The sequence below is a fragment of the Pseudorasbora parva genome, chromosome 21 (assembly GCF_024679245.1).
Source record: "Pseudorasbora parva isolate DD20220531a chromosome 21, ASM2467924v1, whole genome shotgun sequence".
Taxonomy (NCBI): domain Eukaryota; kingdom Metazoa; phylum Chordata; class Actinopteri; order Cypriniformes; family Gobionidae; genus Pseudorasbora; species Pseudorasbora parva.
The window spans coordinates 13,326,413-13,340,610 of record NC_090192.1 but is presented as its reverse complement, the minus strand read 5'-3'; the positions used below and the strand labels follow the sequence as shown (position 1 = coordinate 13,340,610).

The following is a 14,198-nucleotide window of genomic DNA, read 5'->3' as shown; positions in this document are numbered from 1 at the left end:
CACCTTTCTTTCCCATTCTGACATTCAGTTTGAAGTTCAGGAGATTGTCTTGACCAGGACCACACCCCTAAATGCATTGAAGCAACTGCCATGTGATTGGTTGATTAGATAATGCCATTAATGAAAAATTGAACAGGTGTTCCTAATAATCCTTTAGCTGTGTGTGTGTGTGTGTGTGTGTGTGTGTGTGTGTGTGTGTGTGTGTGTGTGTGTGTGTGTGTGTGTATATATATATATATATATATATATATATATATATATATATATATATAAATGTATATATAAGCATACATTCAAGTGAAAACTATATTTTATTAACAAATTTATAACATTTGTTTTATAAACAAGGTTTGCTAAATTCTGAGCTCGGAGCCAGCTCGGAGCCCTCGATTGCTTTGGACAGCACGACAAATATGTGAACTTTTTTTAATTTTTTTATTAAAGATACATTAATTATCATATTGCCTCAATGTTGTATAGTGTCTTTGGGTGGATTGCAACAGCCATTATGATGTTTAGTGATTTAGTCTTAGTTAGGTCTCTTGACTACTCCTAGCATTTCATTGATTTAGGAACTAGTTTTAAAGCTAAAATGCTTTCTGAAATACTCTTAGAGTAACAAATTAGGAGTCCTAAAATTAGGACTGAAAAAAAGTCCTGTAAAGTCCTGTTTCACACAGTTTCACAAAATTTCAATTGGTGCATGAATTAGTTTTTTTATGGTGCATTATTTTAAAGGGTTTTTCCTAAATCGGCAAGTTAGGAGCTACTTTTCTTTTAGCCTTAAGATGTTTTGTGAATATGACCTCAGGTCTTTAGCAATACCCCCCTTCTCATTTTTATTTATTTATTTTTTTTTTTTTTTAATTTAACATCATTTTGTTAATTTTTACAGTCCTTAATTAAGTACAATCTACCCTTGGTGTTACAAGATCAAAATGAGGGGAAGTAGATTTCCACATTGATATCGCAGTGTCAAAACCAATTTACCAAATGTATCCTCCATCAAAAAAAACAACAAAAAAACATACGGAAATACATGGCACAGCAGGAGAAAAGTAAAAGATTGTCAGATTTGTAATAATCTAGGATTAGTATTCCTGATCCTGAACTCAACTGATAATAAGCACCCTCACAGTCACTGAGCTCAGTAAACCTTGAGTTATTTGTTTTGAGATGATGTGCTGTGCCGTTGTGGGATAAACTGTAGAAGTAAGTTATCAGCTAAGAAATCAAAACGTGTCTTTTTTAGGAAAGACCTCAAGTGGCACCTGAGTGCTGATGGCTGGGAAGCACAACCTGTCACGGATGACAGGAGAACATGACAACTGGCTATGCCGTAGTGCACACCAGTAAAAACACAGCGGAATCTATTTTAAATCTTACATATTTGCCCTCTGAAATATAACTGGCTAAGTTATATACATTCTAAATGTAAACAATCTAAAAATGGACAATCTAAAATACCTAAATATTTGTTTTGGGAGTAATTAACTGGTTAGCTGTGACACATTCATATTCGTCTAATTAACGTATTTGTCAGTCTGTTATCTTTTTTCCATCCATCCATCCATCCATCCACATCCATCCATCCATCCATCCACCAATCCATCCATCCATCCATCCATCCATCCATCCATCCATCCATCCATCCATCCATCCATCCATCCATCCATCCATCCATCCATCCATCCATCCATCCATCCATCCATCCATCCATCCATCCATCCATCCACATGTTCACTTTCTTGTTTCATCATGGAACGGTGTGTGGAAACCATACTCCATCCAAATTGCAGCAACTAATCTGTATTTTGTTCATATTTACAATCAAAGGGATGCAGCATCAGAGGCTGATCGAATAAAAATCACACAAGTTCCCATGAGCACAAGAGATTACAGACAGATGACTATTGTTTTATGGCATAATCCATTTGCATGAGAAAGTCATACTCTTGCTCTTGGCAGTGATGGGCATCCAGCCAGCATGAGCGACTGATTCCAGTTTAGATCCCACAGAGCTTGTTAAGACTGTGTGTGATGTTAATGGATGTGTATGACCTCAGATCAGTGGAAGAGTGTGCTTCAGATGCTGAGATAATGACCGTGAAGGTGTGCCAGCCTGTCAGGTCATTTGTACAGTCATTATGGAGGGATGCAACAAAAGTGACAGTTTTGTAGGGCATATTGAATACATTTTTACTCATGTTGTCCTCCGGGCAGAGACAAAAGAGAATTAATATATGTAACCTGTTATTTTAGATCCAGATCTCTTAAAGGGGTGATGAATTGAGAAATCAACTTTCCCTTGAGCTTTTGATATATAAAGGGTCATGGTAATATAAGAATATCCTGTAAGTTTCAGAGCTGAAAACGTCATTGTTAGTCAAAGAAAAGCTTTTATAGACACCAGGCCCAGAAAACGATCTTGTGCACATCTTGACATCATCGTGTGGTGAAACACCGCCTTTACAGAATACGTCTAATTCAATAGCCCCGCCCACTGAAATGTAAAATAAAACTGCATATTTTTCACTGAATAAATTAAACAAAGTGTTGATTCAGCTACAAAAAAGTTATTGGGTCAAGAGAAGTGATTATCTTTTTATTTGGCCGTTTAAGTTACATCATGAACATAAACAGCAGCAGGTATATTAGGCTGCTGTGTCAAACTCTGTTCCTGGACTGCCACTATCCTGCAGAGTTTGGCTCTAACTAGCTCCAAAACACTTAACTGGAAGTTTCTGGTCTTAATGCCTGTTTTACCAACAAAACCAACCAACAACCCAGGCTCATTGGAAATACGTGACTCTGCCTACATTTTTGCAACACCCGAATTATGTACCTCCAGGTACGTTTACCTGCACTTTTTGGGTGAAACGTCCACCGGAGGTGCTAAGTGGTAATATTGTTTCTCCATGCCCAGACTGATTTAATGAAATGGTGTATATATGACACGCCAATTCGTATCCCATTTTGGCGTGCTATCAAGACGCATAATCGCTTTTCAGCGTGTTTATCAACGCCGTTTCATTCTATCCCCCTACACTGTCCCTAGCCCTAAACCTACCCAACACACACACGCACGCACACACACACAGCCCCTAAACCTACCCATCACACACACACAGCCCCTAAACCTACCCATCACAAGAAACATTCTGCATTTTTACATTTTCAAAAAAACAATTTAGTATGTTTATAAATTTACCTTGTGGACACATACATATTCAGACACATTTTGAAAGCGTAACTCAATCCCTTCCCTAAACCTACCCATTTGTGTATTAATTTACATAATTTAAAATACATCATTTATTCAGAAAGTACAAATATTCCATGTGCTCCGAGGACAAACGATTGATTTGTGTGAAGAAAATCCCCAAAAGCGATCAGTAACGTCGAATCCATCGGCCAAAGATTAATAATAAATTTCAAATATTGCCGCCGGAAGAAACGTCACGTCAGCTTTGACAGCATTGGCTGTCGTGTGTCTCGTGACCAATTGCGTCATTACGTCAGCTTTGAATGTAAAATGCCATTGGCTCTCGTGTGTCTCCTAAACGACCGCGTCATTCAACTTTTGTGTATCATTTAAATCAGAAATATGAATGAACGATTGCATGTGTGTTCTGTTCGCAAAGGAGCGCGGTCATCATTTCAACGACTAAAACATTAAGATCATCTCTGTTCTTCACATGAAGATATCGTATGACTTCAGAAGACTTGGAATGCAACATGAGTTAATACTTTTATACAGTTTTTTTGGTCAGTTTTTGCAATAAATACATGCGACTGTACATTTATTTGCCTGTTACTGTTATGTGTTTTATATTGTTGAGAGTTGGTAGGTTTAGGGTAGGAGTGGAGTTAGTTACTCCAAAATATAAAATTAGGCAAAAAATATTCATTCTGTGAGATCAGTCATGATGTCATGTTGCGCATCTGGAATGGAGAAAAAATATTACCACTTAGCGCCTCCGGTGGACAGTTTACCCCAAAAGTGCAGGTAAACGTACCTGGAGGTACATAATTAGGGTGTTGCAAAAATGTAGGCAGAGTCACGTATTTCCAATGAGCCTGGGTTGAAACCAACAGTTAACATGAACACTAGCCAAGACCCTGGAAATAATTCTATATGTATTTGATCGTTCAAATGCAACACATGCAATTTCAGTAGCCTAGTGGTCATACAATAAGTTGGCAGCTTTATCAACGGTTTGACTGAGTTTGACTTAAGACGTTCATTGAGTTTTTAGCATTCCAAACAAATCAAAAGAGATCGGTGCAAATGCACCAGCAGGATTTGTAATTGATGCACCAAGTAAACAAGTGAACTGCTACACTCCAAGTCAAATGACAACTAGTTACCAGAGGTAGGACAAGTTATAGACAGGGTCATCTTACCCCAGTGACAACTCTGTACTAGAATTATGGTAAAAAAAAAACAGCACAAACCTGATGGATGAAGCCCTGGGCTCCACGCGGGCTCAAAAGCAGAATAGCTCTTCTGAGAGTGTCTCTGTAGCGGTTGAGTTCCTCTGTGCGCATGGAGGTGAACAAACTGGAAAACACACCGCTGATGTTCCTATCTACTCGCTGCAGAGACACATCTAAACCTTGTCTTGATGTCTGGTCCAGGAAGACCTGCAGTCCACGGATATCTGCAAGACAAAGCGATAGCGATTAAAAGGTGTTTAAACATGTCAAAAGTGTTTGGCCATTTGATAATCTTTAAATGTACATAAACAATATAATAATAATAATAATAATAATAATAATAATAATAATAATAATAATAATAATAATAATAATAATAATAATAATAATGAGATTATGGGTGTGCGATATTGACACAAATTATGTCTCGACATGTTATGGGATTTTTCTTATAACGATAATTGAAGGATATATTATAGAACTGTTTACCTTTGTAAAGCCATTTTTTATTATATGTATGCATCATCTTTTGTGTGAATTCTCACATTTAATCAATAAATTAAATTCTAATAATTATACACAATAGGGCTGTTACCAATCACATTAAATCTGTATTAACATAATTCATCTATGCAATGGAGAGGAAAACCAGAAGCTCAGAGGTGATATAAATTAATAACCTGCAGTCAAAACTGCATAATGTTTTGATGTTTTAAACATGAACCGTTGAATGTTGTTATTTAAAATGATTTAAAATATGAAAACCGCCAGTAGGTAGCAGCAAGTCACTGTTAAAGGGTGAGTTAACCCATTTTTTTTTAAATTCTGTCAATAATTACTTACCCTAATTCCGTTCAACACCCGTATGACCTCCATTCATCTTCAGAACACAAATGAAGATATTTGTGTTGAAATCCGTTGGCTCAGACAGGCTTCACTGACACCAATGTAATTTCCTCTCTTAAGACCTATAAAAGGCACTAAACATGTCTCTACAAAGTCCATCTCACTACAGTGGTTCTACAATAATTTTATGATGGGACGAGAATAGTTTTTGTGTGCAACAAAATCCAAAATACAGAAATAACCACTCATATAGCGATGGGCCGATTGCAAAACAAAGTTTCGAACGGTTATGAATCAGCGTATCGATTCATGATTTGGTTTGCCAAAGTCAAGTTATTTCAGCAGTTTGACACGCAATCTGAATCATGAGTTAATACACTGATTCATAACGTTTTAAAACTTTGTTTTGAAACAAATGTATAAGTATATATGACAATATAAGATGTTATTATGTTTTTATTTCGTGCACAAAAACTATTTTCATCACTTCATAAAATTATTTTAGAGACACTGTATTAAGATGGACTTTGTAACGCCATCTTTAGTGCCTTTTATGAGTCTTGAGAGAAGAATTTACATTGGTGTCAGTGAAGGCCTGTCTGAGCCATCAGATTTCAACACAAATATCTTCATTTGTGTTCCGAAGTTGAACAAAGATCTTACGGGTGTCTAACGCCATTAGGGTAAGTAATTAATGACATCATTTTAATTTTTGGTGAACTAACACTTATTCGTGAGTCATTGAATCATTAATGCAACCTATTTGTTCAAAAAGCTTATTCATTCAGTGAGTAAAACCCACCATGTGTTGCTTAAGCCACGTTTCCACCGCAGGAACTTTACCCAGGAACCAGGAACTTTGGGGTGGTACTCAGTGTGTTTTGACCGCAGGAACCAGGGTCTAAATGAAGTTCCAGGTAAATATTTCCCCCTCCAAACGGCCCTGCTCGCGGGGTAGTACTTTTTCAAAGTTCAGGAACTTTCGAGGGCGGGACTTGGGCACTGAACATGCTGATTGGTTGAGCTCACGGCACGCAGCCTTTTATTTCAACCGGCATTTTGAAAAGTCTTTTGCGAGGTTCGTTCTGTGTTCAGTAAATATCAGTCTTGCTCTCTGTCTGGTGGCGCGCGTTCGTCTCAGCCATCTCACATTCAATGTCCATAATAGCTGATAATAATATACATTTTCATTTTAAATCTAGCTTTACAAGCTTTCTGAATATGCTAGTGCTCTTTTCTGTCGTTGTTAATTACCTCTTTAGTAAACCAGCAAAAGCAGCACAGCTTGAATCTCTTCCATGCTTGTTATTAGTTTTTTTACAGTTAATTTTTAACGACTGTAACGACCTGACCGATTACTATTAAGTTTGCGTCCTTACATTACGTGACAGCGTGCGCCATGCTTATGTTGACAAGAGAGGAAAGTTAATTTCTCTGAGGGGTAAACTTTTTATTTCGTAAGTTATGAATTTAATGTTGGAATAATGACACAGCGAATATTGCCCCAGGCAGTTTTTACTTTAACTGTGCCTGACAGAAGAATTATTTTTTTCTAAGATGATTATTACACTTTACAACAAATAAATAGCTTATATAATACTGTATTAGTCCTGGTGGCGGTTAAGAGTTGCTATGGCTACAGTAAACACATTCCAGCTGCTGGAGAAAACAGCGTTGACATTTTTGATGCGGCAGACAAACTGCATTTGACAAAATGATTGCGATTTAAAGTCATCACATGTAAACACCAGATCGGTTTAGATAACGTCTCATGTAAACAGTCCACTAAATCTTTTAATCGGAATGGAAAAAAAAGTGTGCTTGTAAACGTGGATATAGTATCACGCAAAAATGATTACTGTCCGTCACTGACTTGGAGGAGCAGCCGCGCGCAGTCATACATTACCGGACTAATTTGCCTAATCTTCACTGAGCTTTAGATCGCGGTGAAAATGCAGACAGTTGCAGGTCTGGGGGGGAGAAAAGTTCCTGTAAAAAAGTTCCTGGTACAAATTGTTCCGGGTAATTTTGGTGGAAACGGGGCTATAGAGACACACAACAGTGCTGTGGTTCAGTTTTGAACTATTTTCATTGGCAAAACAGGTAATATGGTGTCTAAATTGTAATATTACCTTTGGGTATTGAACTTGAATAAAATAAATATGCTGATTTCTGGACAAAAACGTATACTTTTCATGAGATATACAAATATAAAATACATAGAAGAGACAGCGCATAATACACAAAAATACATAAAAATATGGAGTCATCTTCAGAGGATGACACTTATGAAACCCAATCTTCATATTGATGTAAGGCCTCAGAGATGATCTATAATGGGTAAATAATTAAAGCACTATTCCATTCTGCTGTAAATCTCCTAGTTTCATGAAGCATTTAAATGCTTTCTCTCTGGCTATTGTGCCTCACCCTGGGAAGCAAATTGCCCATCACACCCTCTCAGCGGCAACTAATTGACAGAAAGAAAAGCTTTTATGGGGTAAATGAATGACAGCCTCAGACAGAATCTGCAGAAAGCTACACCGAATATCCACCATAATTGAAACACCTGTCATTTAAATTTCTACACATCCCTGAACCTTGAGTGTTCATTTATTTAATATTTTGACTCATTTGATTAATTTAGCTACTGATAAGGATATAGTATGCTCAGCTGACATTTTAATGTCTAAAACTATTCCACACAATTTTGCAGATGTTCTCAAAATAAAAAGTGTCTATTATGTTTCAAATCTTGGTTCACATACTGTAAAAGCCCTAATAGTCAAGTCAAGTCTACTTTATTTGTATAGCACTACAATGCTGATTGTTCCAAAGCAGCTTCACAGTGTTAACAGGAAAATAATGCAGCATAATTTGATTCGGCTGTACAGCCGCTCTAGAGAAAACGGTGATGTCATCTAGCTCATTTCAAATGTCATATAGCGACAATGTGGGCAGATTAGTAATTTAGTTGATGTAGTTAATTTAGTTAGTAATTCAGTTTATTTGGATATTTAGTTGGAAATGTCTCAAGTCAAAGGCGACAGTGGCAAAGAATCAAAACTCCATCAGGTGGCATAATGGAGAAAAATAAACCTTGGGAGAAACCAGGCTTGGTCAGGGTGAAAGTTCTCCTCTGGCCAATCCACACTAATAATAATACAATAATACACTAATACAGATAAATGCACATACATTAAAGATGATGAGCTCTCAAATTATTTGACTCATTAATTGTGATCCATTTAAAGTATAAAGTGTGACATTCCTAAGTATCACTGACTTCACAATTAACAGATTTGATTAAACAGATTGCCATGTTTAACATACCTGATTATGCAAATATTTGCTGAAGAGGTGTTATCATGTAATTTAGGACCTTTCAAGCAAATGCAATAATGTAATGTAATTAATTATGTACATCTACCTTGGCGGCATATGGCCAAACTGTTTTTTTATTTTATTTTTTATTTTATTTATATTATTACTACAAATAAAGCATATAGTGAACTCTTTTCTATGTTATATGATAAACTGACAAGCAGTTTGAAATGTACTGTAAAGTGGTATATTTACTTAAAATCTTTCCTTCCAATGGAGCTTGCAAATTTAATCATGTTTTCGTCTAGCAAGATTGATGATGTTGAACACCATCTGCAGTGTTTTATCTTTGACATAAACATTACATTTACAGACCAAATAATTTACTCTCACACATCTATCAAATAAATGCAGTGCAAGTATGGACTACTTTTATGGTGCATGTTGTCCTGAGCTATACAGTTCAATGATCCACATTTACTTTTAAATGAAACTTTTTTTCTCTTTTTGTTTGTGTGTATGATTTTGTTTGTATGATTTTGAAAAAACTTTTTAAATTTTAAGTGTTTAGCAATGTAAAATAAAAACTGACATCTGGACATAAACAACAAGATTTTTCTCCAGACAGTCTGCCGTTTCGTTTGCACGACAAACTGTTGCACAACAAACTTTTTTTCTGTCTTGTGTGTCCTTCATTACACTGCATGCAGCGATATTGCGCGTTGACTGCTCCAGCTCAAAACTTCAGTACCAGCTGTTGAAATCCCAGTGAAATTTAACAAACACACTCGTGGGAAAATTATAACAAGCAGGATAAGAGATAATCAAAGAGCAGAACAAATTCCAGAAAACATGGTCTCCAGAGGATCAATCTCAGAGGAGAGGAAATCAAATGATGTTCTTATTCCTTTCTCAGTTCATTTACAATATTTAAAAAAAAATCATAGCTATTTTGCAATTTCCCCCTCCAGTTGTCTGTGTTGAAAACAGCCTCCACTAGTGTAGTGCTGAGGGCAGTGTGACTCATCATGGGTAATACCACAATCTGCTTTCACTCCCTCACAAACACACACACACACACACACACACACACACACACACACACACACACATTGGGGGGGGGGGGGTCTTTCAGCATTGAAAAAAAGAGAGCTGTAGGATAGAAACTGGCAGAGGAATAAAAAGTAAACATGAACACAAGAAAGATATATGTCTAAAAGATTTGTGTGGCGAGAGACAATATATTGCCAAAAGTTTTGGGACGCATGCCTTGAGTGTTTTTGTGGGAATTTTTGACCATTCTTCCAGAAGCGCATTTGTGAGGTCAGGCACTGTTGTTGGACGAGAAGGCCTGGCTTGCAGTCGCCGCTCTAATTCATCCCAAAGGTGTTCTATCAGGTTGAGGTCAGTGAAGTTCCTCCACACCAAACTAACTCATCCATGCCTTTATGGACCGACGCTTTGTGCACTGCTGCGCAGTCATGTTTGAACAGAAAGGGGCCATCCCCAAACTGTTCCCACAAAGTTGGGAGCATGAAATTGTCCAAAATGGCTTGAGATGCCGAAGCATTAAGAGTTCCTTTCCCTGGAACTGTGGGGCCAAGCCCAACTCATGAAAAACTCATACACAACCTCAAACTCAAAATATGATCTTGCTCATACATAATCGTGGCACACAAAACGTTTCTTACCTCTTATAGTACTGGGAAATTATAGTACTGGGAGATTTCAATCGAAATTGGCTTGATAGATTCTTCTTGAAAGAGAGGAATCAGTTTGAGGGCCTAAATCTCACTCAATTAATACGTGAACCCACCAGAGTGGAATGGAACTCCAGGTCTCTCTTAGACTGGATTTTGGTCACATATCCAGATAGAATTGCTGATTCAGGTGTTCTGTCTAATTGGTTTAGTGACCACTCAGTTATTTTTTGTACCTGGAAAATAAGGTTACCTCAGTTATCACCTAAAATAATTAAGGTAAGAAAATTCAAAAAATATGAATAATGATGTATTCATTCAAGATCTTTTATGTATTGACTGGGACAGGATGGACTTAATCCCTTATGCTGATGATGCTTGGAATTTCTTTTATACTGAGGTTTTAAAAGTTATAGATAATCATGCTCAATGGGCTTCAGTTAAAGTAAAGGGTAGACATCTGCCATGGATAACTGGTGACTTAATGTATCTTTTCAAGAACAGGGACAAGGCTTGGGTAAGATACCATTTAACAAAAGATCTGGCAGATTGGACTGAATACAAGCGATTAAGAAATGTTTGTACTTTTAAAACAAGAAATGCCTGATTATCTGATTACTTTACTAATCTGATTACTATGAAAATTCATTATTAAATGACCTTACAAATCCGAAACATTTTTGGAAAAAACGTAATTACCTATTGAATAAATCTAATATGAGCTCCCCTGCAAAAATAAGCATAAATAATAATATTATTAGTGATCCAACCTCTGTAGCGGATGCTTTTAATCAACATTTCTCTTCTGTTTGTAATCTACGACCACCTGACTTTTGTTACGCCAACTTTGGAAATAGTAAAATGTTGCAAAAAGCACTTTCTCATTTAGTACAATTCTTCCTATTGAGGTGCAGCAGGCAATTTCTGAAATTAAATCTGGAAGTGGAGTTGGTATAGATGATCTTGAGATAAAGTTTATTAAGGTTGCCTCTCATGTTCTAGCATATCCATTATGTGATTTATTTAATTTATCTATATCTACTTGTAAAGTCCCAGTCATGTGGAAGTGTGCTAGAGTAATACCTTTATATAAAAGTGGTGATCCTCTTGATCCTAATAATTACAGACCAATCTCAATTATTAGTAATGTAGTGAAAATATTGGAAAAAATATATATATTTAAGAGATTGTTTAAATACATTAATGAGTTTTCTATTCTTTCTCAAAATGAATCAGGTTTTAGGCCCAATTTTTCAACTACTATTGCTCTTTTAAAATTAAAATTTGTTAATGATATTACATCGTCTTTGGACAATAAACTGTCCACTGGGGCAATATTTATAGATTTTACCAAAGCATTTGATCTGGTTGATCATTATATTCTCTTAGATAAATTATATAATATTGGTCTCTCCGAACAGTCCATTTTATGGTTTAGTTCATATCTTTATTACACTCTTAAAAAATGCTGGGTTAAAAACAACCCAAGTTGGGTTGAAAATGCACTAACCCAACAATTGAGTTGTTTTAACCCAGTGGTTGGGTTAAATGTTGCTTAAGATAACCCAATTGCTGGGTAAGAACAACTCAACCATTGGGTTAAAACAACCCAATTGTTGGGTTGGTGCATTTTCAACCCAACTTGGGTTGTTTTTAACCCAGCATTTTTTAGAGTGTACAGACGTCAGTGTGTAATTGTTAATGATTATTTCTCTCAGTTCGTGACAATGGATAAGGGTGTTCCTCAAGGTTCTTGTTTAGGCCCTCTTTTATTTTCATTTTTATTAATGACCTCCCTCAAATTTGTGTTGATAGTCAAATTCTCCTGTATGCTGACAACACAGTTATTTATTCTTCAAAACGTAATATTAATTTAATTCAATCCTCACTGCAATTTGATTTTAATATTATTCAAAGGTGGCTTTCGGATAACAGACTTATACTGAACAAAAGTAAATCATATAGTATGTTATTTTCCACTCGAACTGTCCGATATAACCAAGGTAATAGTCTATCAATTAAATTCTCAGATGGTTTACTTATGGAGCATGTTGAGCAATTTAAATATTTGGGCCTTTGGCTTGATTCCGGTCTCTCCTTTAGGCCTCATATTGACTCTATTGTGAGAAAAGTAAACTATAATTTAAGATTATTATATTGTTCAATTAATTGTTTTCCACGACTAATTAGATTAAGACTGGTAACTCAGCTATTACTTCCTATTATTGATTGTGTTGACTTTGTTTATATGAGTACAACAGAATCATGTTTGAAACCCTTAAATGTTGTCTATAACAGGCTCTGTCGATTTGTGTTGAGATGTCCGTTCCTAACCCATCTTTGTTCTATGTATCAACAATTTAATTTTTTATCTCCTAAGGCCAGACGACAGCTACACTGGTTTCAGTTTATTCATAAATGTATCTTTTTTAATTATCCTCTTTACTTGAAGCAATATTTAGTCCCATATAGGTCAACTTATGGCCTGAGACACCTTGATCATCTCTTTTTTTTTCTGTCCCAAATATATCAAAAGAAACTGGAAGACGCGCTTTCAAATTCAAAGCCCCCTTTGATTGGAATAGCTTACCTTGTTCCTTAAGGTCCATCTCTTCCTTTCCACTCTTTAAGACAGCTCTGTTAGCTTATTTACAATCATGTGATCATTGTAAATGTTTCACTATATGAGATGAATTATATATGGTTTTATTTATTTATTTATTTATTTATTTATTTATTTATTTATTTATTTATTTATTTATTTATTTATTTATTTATTTATTTATTTATTTATTATTGGGTTATATTTATCTATCTGTTTGTCCTGGTGACTTTATCAAATACAGTTCCCATTCAGTCGGTCACTCTCGACGCCACGTCGGAGTACCGACGAATAGGAATCTCGCTAGCGAGAGCCAATCTACTTCGAGTGTAACTAAACGAGCCAATGCACATTGGCATGCAATGATTGCACCAGCTGCCCATGCCACGCAGAGCGGGTATAAATGAGGCACAGGTGCTTGCATTAAATTAGCCTTTTGCTTCGGAGCCGAGTGGTGAATGGATCGTCCTGAAATCACTCTCTACGAGCGTGTGTTAACATTATAACGAGTCAAGCTCTTCGGGTGAATCTCTCCTCGTTTGGTGTTGGAGTGACGGCATTGCAGCGGGGTCGAATTTCTCTCTTTCACTTTCGATTGTTTTATTGAGCAAAAACAAAGGCTGTTCTCACAGCTGGTTTGGTGCGCTGTTTTAGAGCGCTGAAAGGCCGTTTTCATGGCTGGTAAGAGATCGCCTTCTATGAGAAAGAGAGCGCGCATGACAGGCTGCACGAATTCCCTGTCTGTGTCGCCGCGACTATCCCCTGTGTGCTTCAGCACCCCAGAGAGCATTTTCCCTAAAAGAGCTACACAGGTAGAGCTTGCGTCTTTTTAAAGATGACAATTTACCTGTGTGTTTCTGGTTGCGGTTGTTCCCTGTCCTCACTGACGGCCACGAGCACTGTTTCACATGTCTGGGCTGCATGCTGAGACTGCGTTCGTGGGTGGTTCATGTTTTCAAATGGGAACATGACCACGTCGGCACGCCGGTCGCGACTCTTCTTTCTCCGGGAAGCTTGAGTCCCCTTTGTTGTTGGCCAGCCGCGGCTCGTGTGTAAAAGCACAGCCGCGGGTCTGCTCGACACTCTGGGAGACCGTGGAGATCAGCGAGAGCTGCCGCCGGGGGAAAACCGGGCGGACCTCTCGCTTCTCTGCGTGTCGTGTGCCGTCGAGCGGCTAAGCTGCAGCGCGCGTTGTCACGGCAACCCAGCGCTCGCTCGCCGCTCTATGTGCGCTGTCCCCGGGCCGATTTCCCGTTGTAGCGCCCTCCCTGGTGGCCACAGGAGAG

The 14,198-nt window shown here is 37.3% G+C and overlaps 1 protein-coding gene across 1 annotated transcript in view; it reads right to left on the bottom strand.

Moving 5' to 3' along the window:
- Positions 1-14,198, bottom strand: part of grid1b (glutamate receptor, ionotropic, delta 1b) — a 741,339-nt gene that overhangs the window by 238,263 nt on the left and 488,878 nt on the right. The window contains 1 exon segment of the mRNA XM_067429947.1: positions 4,459-4,664. Coding sequence (XP_067286048.1) covers positions 4,459-4,664 — 206 coding nt within the window.